Source organism: Megalops cyprinoides, chromosome 10 (genome assembly GCF_013368585.1).
Source record: "Megalops cyprinoides isolate fMegCyp1 chromosome 10, fMegCyp1.pri, whole genome shotgun sequence".
Classification (NCBI taxonomy): domain Eukaryota; kingdom Metazoa; phylum Chordata; class Actinopteri; order Elopiformes; family Megalopidae; genus Megalops; species Megalops cyprinoides.
In genome coordinates, this window is record NC_050592.1 from 28,587,847 (window position 1) to 28,597,745 (window position 9,899).

The following is a 9,899-nucleotide window of genomic DNA, read 5'->3' on the forward strand; positions in this document are numbered from 1 at the left end:
TGGTGCACCTCTCCGTTGTCCAACTGTGTAGAGACTTGCTGCACACACACATGCACATACACGCACACATGCACGCACACACGCACGCACACGCACACACACACGCACACACACACACACACATATACACACAGAGCAGAGGGAGCCAGCTGCTGCCCTGGAAGAAAGGAATACAATCCCATAGCTCCGAGCTTCGTGTCGGGTCAGGCCTTGGTGGGTTTTAATCCCTCTCAGGTGACGTTGCTTGTATTCAGCCACATCCAGCTGATCTCCTCAAATATTTTTTTCCCCTTCCTCTCATCCTTAAACCCCTCCGGAGTGCCGTTTAAGAAGCACAGAACTAATGTTATTCTATGCCGTGATCCTCTGATTCCACGCCCGTGAGTTCTGAGAGCCACCACCCTATCGAGAAGTGAGCAGGGGTGGCCTGATGCACGACTCGAGCCACTTTGGCGGGTCTGAGAGAAGACACGCAGTCAGAGGTGATGTGGAAAAGCAGTCACTTCTGACAATGACAAACTGCATCAAGTGTGAAGTGCGGCGCTGCCACAGTGTGACACACAGTGTATCGCCTGAGGATTGGGTGGTATAGTGGGGGAAAAAAACAAGGCAAAAAAAAAAACTGTTAAAAGACATACCATTTGCAGCACTTCTCACTTTTTCCAAATGAGGAATGGCAAAACAAAAAAACTCTGGGAGCATTCCATTTCCCTGTCAGACACTTAATCAACGAATTATATTGCGCCTGACTACACAGGTCCAATAGTAACACTTACACCCACTAACCTGGGACCTGGTATACGCTCTTGGCGAATATGGAGCTGTGTTCCAAGTGCTGTGTCTGTGCGTGAGTCTGCATAAGATGGCTCTCCAGGGATCATTTCAGCACTCAAGGCCCTGGCTAGTGTCTTATTCACAGTGGCCCCCTCAAAAGAGGAGACTGAGGGTCAATCAGCGTTCTGGGCAGGGGGCAAGACATAGCTCTCCATAAAACTGAGTAAATAGCACACAGGCTGGGATCAGTTGTGGCTCTTTAAACAAATGGGTGTGGGATTTGCTTGGGGGTTGGTTTAACTGCTCCTGGATCAGTGCTTGGGGAATCCATCTACCCAGGACTCATAAAAGGGGTAACTTGATCCTAAGCTCAAAGCGACATACTCGGTGTCCATCAAAATACCAACAGGAAGCTATGCAGTCCTTGGGAGGAGCAAATCTGACCAGCGGGGGCAAACCAGGAGCACGAAGTACAGACTGTGGTCTAATCAGTGCATTTCAATTCATCGTGCCAGCTGTAAGACACAGACCAGACTCACAGCTCCCGAAGCACGCACGTATCATTAAAGTCACCTTACCCCAGAGGGCGTGACTCAAAAGGCTGTGAGCTTCCAGCTGATAGACATGCAAGCAAACACTGGAGAGGAGAGGAGCCATGTCACGGATGCGAGTGCGTGTTTCATGCGGATTTCTCCGCAGATCTGGCTAAACTGAGCCAACGCTAATCACGACCCTGCAGATTCACGTCTTGGTTATGAAAAGCTGCGTTCTGTCTGTCTCCTGTCTTGTGCTTCTGCTTCTTCTCCTGATCGCGGGAGTTTGCGTCCACAGCCCGGAGCTGTCACCCTGACGGCTGCAGAGGCGGTGCGGGGCTCGGAGGCTGGCCTACATCTGTCCCAGGGCCCCATGCCGGGACTAGATCCAGGATTTACCGGATTCCACCCTCCGTTTTCAGGAATGACAGTGACTCAGTGCTTAATCTTTAATAAAGCGGAGCTGTTCAGTGCTCCCAGTTGCACAGACCTTTCCTCCAACTTCCTGCACATTCTGTTGTCGTTTCCCTTTTTTTTTTGGGGGGGGGGGTGTATTTTGCAAAGTGTCCCTTGCTTAATATCCGCAGATGAGAATATTCCTTCGCACACAAATACCAAGGTAGAATTTTGGCACCTCATTCCCAGTGGTGCCATGCAGAATAAACAGAGGGAAGATGAAAAGATACCATTTGGAAATAGCACTGAATAAGGCAACGCCACCGGCTCTTCACTGAATTTCAAACCATGTCAGACGAACTCAACTACACCACCTAACCAACTGGGGGCTGACATCTTCACTTTAACAAACAATGAGCATACAACTTCATTCTGGAAGTACACAACACATCATGCCATGATAATGAGAAGCGTAAGATCTGAACAGCTTAGGGTCTTACATTTAACCACCTTCAGTAAGAGGGTAATGCAAATAGACAGATAAGCCGACACCTGAGGGTCCCTGATGAGGGGCTAAGAGTGTCCTGCACTGCTCTGTCATTTTCCCCATGTCGGGATTTGCAGATTTGTATTTTCCTTGGAGCATCGTTTTCCCTCCAGGCATCTCTCTGACTTGAGCCCTCTGTTTTCATGTTGTCAGCAGGTGGCATCATTAGCCAAAGAATAAAAATGAAAAGTAATACCCTTGAGTTTGGCAATTATATTACTGTTGGGTCTGTTGGCTTGATTTCCTCTAAACTAGTGGGTAGGGTGTGGGTAAAGAGGTGTAAATTTAATGTTTTTTTTTTTTTTTTTTTAATTATTCTGATTTATAAGGCAAGCAACTGCAGTTGTGCGGATGGTTTTGGCCCCACATTTGGAATTTTGGGTGCATCCAATTACACTTTTGATCCCCCTGCGAGTGTCATTCAAGGTTATTCCTACATGGAGTTTACACCTCTTCTTCAGATGTCCTTTACAATTCAACATGTCAAACACACCAAAAGCATCTACATCTACTGGACATCACTTTTTCAGAGGAGTCTAAAAATGCCACTGTACTTCCCCAATTCAGACAATTCCATGAAACAAGCATTCAGCTTTTCAGTGTTGTTTTATTTCCTTGCACAGTAGCTTGCCAAAAAAGCTAATATGGAGATTTCAGAGTGGCCAAGGGGCATTAAAAATATTGAACTATTTCAGAGTCAATTGAACAGTGGCCCTTCTTTCAGGGCTCTCTCAACGGCCATGATAAATACAGGACGGAAGAAAATCTGATTTTGGATCGCAGCCACAGTATGTTAAATGTCGCTTTTGGCCATAGCGCTGCTCCAGAATCATGGGATCCAATTCACGAATTCTGTGTGGAGCCCATATATGACTTGGAGCGCTTAAAGCGTACAAACTAAACCATTAAACTAAAAAAAGTTGGGAGCGCTTAAGATAATATGCTTACAGCCTGGCCCAATAGTGTTTAGCAGGTCAAACGTGAGAGTTAGCCTGAATAAAATGGCCCTTAGTTCTCCGCGCACTGACAGTTAAAACCTATTTTCATTCACACTATTAGAAAAAAGTCAGACTGCAGCAGACGCATAGCGTTGTTTGCCTCTACCTCGACTTATAACTACTTCGTCGCTGCCAAGAGTTTGATCCCATTAAGAAAATTATATTATGGAGCATCTGAGATCACACAATCTTCATACGAAAACAGAATAGCAGAAAGTTTTCAGTGCCAATACCCCGCAGTGATCGGCTGATTATTTGCAGATGGGCGATGGAAAACATGCAGCAGGAGTGGAGGTTCCCCTCTACGCCTTATGTACGGTCAAATCAGTGATTGCGTTGCAATTTACAAACCGGGGAACACGCTATAAAAAATGACCGCACCTACTCTAATTCATATTTCCAAAAGTACATTATTATTGTAATCCATCTCAACAGGTAACCGTTTTGTTACCACGCTGAGGTCATTACCACAACGATATGCATTTCAGATTCAACAGCTCCCAGACCACAATTTCGCGAGAGCAGGGTTTATTGGTTTGCCGTGAAGAAGTTTGCAAACAGGCTGTTCTTATCCCCGACTGTCTGGTCATTCATTCAAAGTTGTAGTATACTGATGAGTTAAATCCGTGTGCCTCTACGGGGGCGATTGTTATGCAAGTGCCAACTGTTCAAAGATCAATCAGCGGATATAAGATCAATTAAAACCAGCTTAGGGACTTGTGGAGGGCCAATTCATATGACAGTGGGTTCAACGTCTATTCATTAAATCACTCCCACAACCCGCTCCTTAAGCCGCGCTGCAAGACAGACAGCGCAGGGCTAGCAGCTCTATGCCGTCTCGCCGCTGCACTAAGCAGTTCCACATTTAATTAAAGACACAGTACACCCTTTGTTGGCACAAATAGTCAGGGCAACTTTGTGCATTATGATCCTATCTCTAAAAATGAGGGAACTTTTCGAACCATCTGTACCAAGTGCTTAAAAATACAACCAACATGACATTCCGTCTCTAATTGAAAACCAAAGGCAATAGGCTACGTTGTCTACAAATAGTCACAGACAGCGTGGACGAAATTGGCATTGTGAGGTTTGTCCTCAGCTCGCTTTAAATGAACACACTCAAAAAATTAACTCGCCAAAAAAAACGTTGTAACAATACACTACGTTTCATTCAATAATTTGCGCAATAAATGCATGTGCTAAATCTAACAGTTACGTAACAATCAATGGCTGTCTGCAGTTAATTTGAGTGTACATTCAATGCAAAACGTAATGTTTTCATTGATTGGTTGCTTGCCAATTTGGGCGAGAATGACAGAGACGGTGAGTAAGCATGCCAACCAAAAATGATTACTCTGGCATCGCCACCTACTGTGACATTGTGGTAAGCAAAAATGCCACAGTTATGCACCTTGATAAAACCAGATTCATGCCCGTTGTTTTGTAGCCGCTACAACTTTTCTTCTGTACATTGAGCGGACAATATCTGTCCTACGCTTGGATTTCTTAAGAGATGCTAACATGCTAACGTTAAACTACCGATGCAGAAGATGGTACAAATATGCTGGGCGAGACACTGGCAGCGGCTCTCTGAACAGCAGCAGGGTCGATAAGATAGACATCTGGTCTCTCCATGGTGTCTTCCGTCTTATCACCTCAGCTATTATCATCTGAGTGCATTAGTCTAGCTACAACGTCCTAAGCGGTTCTTTTACTGAAACGATGTTACCAGAAATTATTCAGCATAAATGTACGTAGGCTACTGGAATAGCAGCTCAACGATTTATCCCTCTTTAACCTAAGGAAGCTTGCCAAAATGGTATGTCATCGGCAGTCCGAGCATAAAGTGCTATTCATAATTGAGTTATACCGATGAGTAATACTCTAGCCCTTGAAACGAAGTAACCATGCAAAGCTAAAACCTGAATATTAAATGAATTTCAACGGACCTGATCTTTTCGAAAGCACAATAGTTTTCATTGATAACCTACGTAATACGTAATACCCACACCGGTTGAATGTGCTAAAATGAACAGTTAGCTAAGTATTGGTCATCGTCACCTACAACAGCAGCAACAGACAACTTTGCAAAAGCAAACTTCAGTTTAGGACATAGCTCCGCTGGACGGCTAAATGTACGTTTGACCATCAAGAACGAACACAAGCGGGTCGTCTAACAAGGACCGAGCAAGAAAAGTTTTTGAAAGAAAGGTTTTTAAATGTGTAATGTACTATGACAGTGAAACCGTTTCAATCCTACATAAACTTTAACATAGTCGCAGAGGATGCATTCCACGCTCATCATGTAGCCTACTGACCTCTTTTGTTCCTTCTCCAGCGTTGTGGCTGACAATGACTGTACTCCATGCAGTTCAGGACGATGAGAGCAAAGGAGAAAAGTCGAAACTGCATCTGGACGGCTTGTATGTTCTTCCGACTTGAATTAGAAGTGCCGAGGCTTGGTATGTATTCTCTGAATCTGAGCCTTCCTATTCCTTCAGTGTGTTTTGAATGTGGAGCTTTCTCCAATAACAAATCAAGAGTTCAAATAAAAGTCTGGATTCCAACGTGTCACGCATTAGACGAGCAGCGACAACATAGTTTCACACCTCCAAATAATATCATTTTGTGAAGTGAACGGTTATGCTCAGGCGAAAGTATCCCTTTTTGTGCTGTAAAAAAGAGAGACGGAGTTATTAGAATAACAAGTATTTAAGTAATGCGATCAAAATCTAGTCAAATATAGTGCGTTTAAATAGCTCAGACGGCTAGGAATTGTATTCAAATGCGAAGATACAATTAGCGGCACGATAATTAATTTACAATGTAGTAGACGTGGGCTAACGCTCAGTATTAGGTGAGATAACTTGGCACAAAATGCAAGATCTTTTCGGCTGCAATACACATGGAAACGTGGCTGTTGCATGTTATAGACAAGCCAAAGCCAGCCAGAGCACAGGGTAAGATGCTGTGTGCGTAGGCTACTTCAGTGTATACAATATTCAGAAAATACCTGCATGGATGATAGAAAAATCCCCCACATTAAACTTAAGTTCCTTCAGAAAGCCATAGCGGGCTTGGTGCATACAGCATCCCTCGTGTGCGAAAAGTTATTTTATAGGCAGCAGAGATCCTTTCGGATTACAAGCGCTTTTCCTCCTTAATAGCTCCTTTCAGACGATTCCGCTTATACCTGTGTCCTTCTTGGTTGAAAAAAACTTGTCCTGTTTTTTTTTTTTATTAATTTAATGATGACAGTGCACGGTCGAGACTTGTCCTCACTGTATTAGCAGCCGATATAGGACTATCAATTCATTCTAATATGTCTGCATCTGCTATCGGTTGAGGTTAAGTACCAATACTGGTCCTGATGCTTGGATGGTTTTTCTATATAGCTGCTCCTGTCACGTGGAGACTTCAAGATCTGTGGGGCTTTCTAGCCGAGTTAGAAGCCCCCTTGGCCAGAGTCGGGTTTTTTTTTTCCTTTTTAACATTTTGAGGATGACACATGCTGTTTGGTTCCCTGCATCTGTAGCAGGCTACACATGAGACAGCGCCCCTCAGGGTCCTAGCGCTTGACTGACTTCTCCATCTCACTCCCTATGGAAGAGAAAAACCTATTCAGTTTGCTAGGTGAGAATGACGCTATTGTTGGATACTTTTTTAGTTTGACGCTTTAACTCCCACGTCCATATCAGACCAACAAAATGGAGCATTTTAAATTAAAGTAATACGTAGTGAGAGCATCTTCTGACTCTAACTGATAACAGCAGAAACTTTGTTTTATGACCGTTAAACGATTTATAATTTGGCTACTGAAACTGGACCTATACTGAAGTGCTTGGAAATCCCATGCTAAATATGCTGGAAAGCCCTCCTGTAACACGTTTAATACTATTCTACTGGGTACCATGAAAACATTGAGTGCCTCTTTAAATGACTGTACAAAATATTAGCCTCAAATAGATTAAATTTGCTGCACTCGCGCCTGAAGGACTACTGTTGCGTGTCCCTTTGCCCAGGTGGTTGTCTCTTTGCATCACTGTACCACACTGGTCCTTATGAAGCACATATTTGTGACCAACTGTGAATTCATCCTTGCCGTTATAAAAAAACGTAACAAAAAATCAAAAATAAATGCACATATGCATTAAAATTGATCATAAAGAGGTAGGTATACGTGTTGCATGCCGTGCATTCCTAACAATGACTTTTGGGGAGGAAAAGTTTATCAGAAACTATCCCATTGCTCGAGGGAGCACACCTGCACTTAGGCTACATACTGGCATCTTCAGTCGCCACCAAGAAGTGTATCAATAAAAAGCCTGAATTTGTTTTAAACGTATTTACTCACCAATACAAAGGGTGATATGAATATGCACTAATCGTCAGGATGCAATTTTCAAATCAAAATGTTACAACGTGCAAGGGAAACAATATCCATGTAGTAATTCAGAGCTGGATGGTCGATCCACCGCTGAATGGGATTGGAAAAGAACCACTCTTACTTCGATATGCAGGTTGTCCTATTAACAAACGTGACAGTAATTAGTGCACTCAGCTTGACAAAGCATGGCTTCAGGGACAGTTAACTGCATGGCAAATTGCACATAGCCTATAGCAATAAAACGAATTCTCATAAAATGTTCAGTTTCCAAAATATTTTCAATAGACTACAATCACAAAAACCTGTAATACGAAACAACGACAAGAGGAAACATGTTAACTTCCCAAGTGCGTCGTGGTTTATGAAGGAATGTCTGTTGGAAACCTCGCAAACTTGAGGTGAATAGCAAGTTCAGTTTAATATGGGCTTTAAAGGCTTTACCCTTTTCGGCCACTAGGTGTGGCACTTAATCTTTTATATTTCAATCAATTTTTCTTTATCGTGCATCAACTGATATGCCAATATGCAAGTGCTGACCACCACCCCAGCCCCCAGTTTGCATGTCGAGAATTTTCAGAAATACTACACGACGGCAGTTTTCGTCACAAGAATGACATATTAATAAGATACAACCCACACGAACGTAAATTATAAGATAGTACATGGTTAAAATACAGAACTCGCAAAGCCCTGCCGGTGACTGCAAGCTTGACCTGGCGGCAAAATATCACTTATTATAAGTCGCAAAGTGCACTTGCCGGCGAATGGCAAGTGCCGCAGGTGTTGTTTTTTGGGCACCTAATTAGACGCCATTCCCCGTTTCAAAGAAAAAAATTAGAGACTGGAAATTCCTCTGAAAGCCGTCACCGTAGATAGTACAACAGAATGAGAGTCTGTTGAGTACAGTAGTTGTGCAGATTTATAGACTTGGAATATGCGCTAATTGCCTTCACTAAGAAGGACAAGCTATGCTATTGTGGTCGACTGTTGACAAAATGGATTTATTTGACTCCCCTTGATCTCGTGACCCAAGTAAAACGTTCGAGACAGTTTGTGGGGAAAGTAGAACTTGAGCAATATCTTGTATCATTTTGAGTTCTCCTTCATACTTGTGACAAACACCAGAAAACAGATGTCAGATTAACTACGAAAACCTGTACGGAGCTTTCAATAAACCTGCTTCGCTGGTTGAAGGCATGTCGTTGGCGTGAAGACGTTAGCGTAAACCACGTCCGCCTGCTTGGGTCAAGCTAAAATGGCAAATCTAAGTTTATCAACTCATGCGGTTTAATCGTTTGACTTTGCTGACGTTTGCCAATCTTCGTCCTTACTATGGATGGAAACACAGCATAAACGCAGTCCACAGAGAAAACCACCAGTTTACATCATCTGGCTAGAGCTCAAAATATGTTTCAGTAACTTTACGCGTTGATACAGAACGGTATCAGGGAAAAAGCCTGCCACTCATCACACATACATGGTGAAATCCTGTCCCTGCCTCTGCTGAAAAAATCTCAAAGTCTGTCCCTCTCTCACACTCACATACACAAACCCCTAGAAGCCACTAACCTAACCCAGAGCACAGTAACATAGAAGAATGTATCCTTTTTCCAACAGTGGGGTGTCTGCAATCAATTCCACAATCTTTGACAGGGGGGAAAAAAAATACAGCAGTTTGGAGAGCCAAGAGGTATTGTGACCTTTTTCTTGACTTGTTTATTTATTTATTTAAAGTGTACTGACAGACATTGTGGCGAGAGGCTGTTAGCCACAAGTCTGGTGTTGGTCTGGATATTTTACTAAAACAACATCTGAAAGCACTGTTAAGGTGAATGTGATAATTAAGGCAAGAACTTTTATTTTTGCTATGTGTCATGGTGGAGGACCGGTAAACCAATCTCTGTACCCCCAACCACCCCCCCCCCCCCTCAAAAAAACACCACCCACCAGAACCCCCCCCCAATGGGAAAGCAGGGGGTGACGTCAGCTTTTGAGTTGTCTGGCTTTAAGGGGTTTTAAGAGTGATGGCAGCTGTGGCGTGCACTCCTCAGTCATAAAGACCGACCCATAAATGTGTCAGCGGACTTTGTGACCGGCAGAGACCAGACCCCGAGCTATCCCTTCCCATTTTCGAGAAACCATCCTCCACCTCAGTGTTGTTTTCGCCCAGCAGTGAGGTGCATTAATAGATTGTCCTGTGTCTAATAGAGAGTTATGGGTCCTTCATGTCTTCCCAGAAGATGACCGGCAAACAAAATGAGGGC

The 9,899-nt window shown here is 43.5% G+C and overlaps 1 protein-coding gene across 1 annotated transcript in view; it reads right to left on the reverse strand.

Annotated features, from left to right (window-relative positions):
• rspo2 (R-spondin 2) overlaps window positions 1-6,671 on the reverse strand; it is a 53,675-nt gene extending 47,004 nt beyond the window's left edge. Inside the window, exons 1-2 of the mRNA XM_036539600.1 lie at window positions 6,262-6,671; window positions 5,567-5,920 (exon numbers count right to left, since the gene is read on the reverse strand). Coding sequence (XP_036395493.1) covers window positions 5,567-5,660 — 94 coding nt within the window. The 5' untranslated portion in view covers window positions 5,661-5,920; window positions 6,262-6,671. The remainder of the gene's footprint in view (window positions 1-5,566; window positions 5,921-6,261) is intronic.
• Window positions 6,672-9,899: the final 3,228 nt, after the last annotated feature.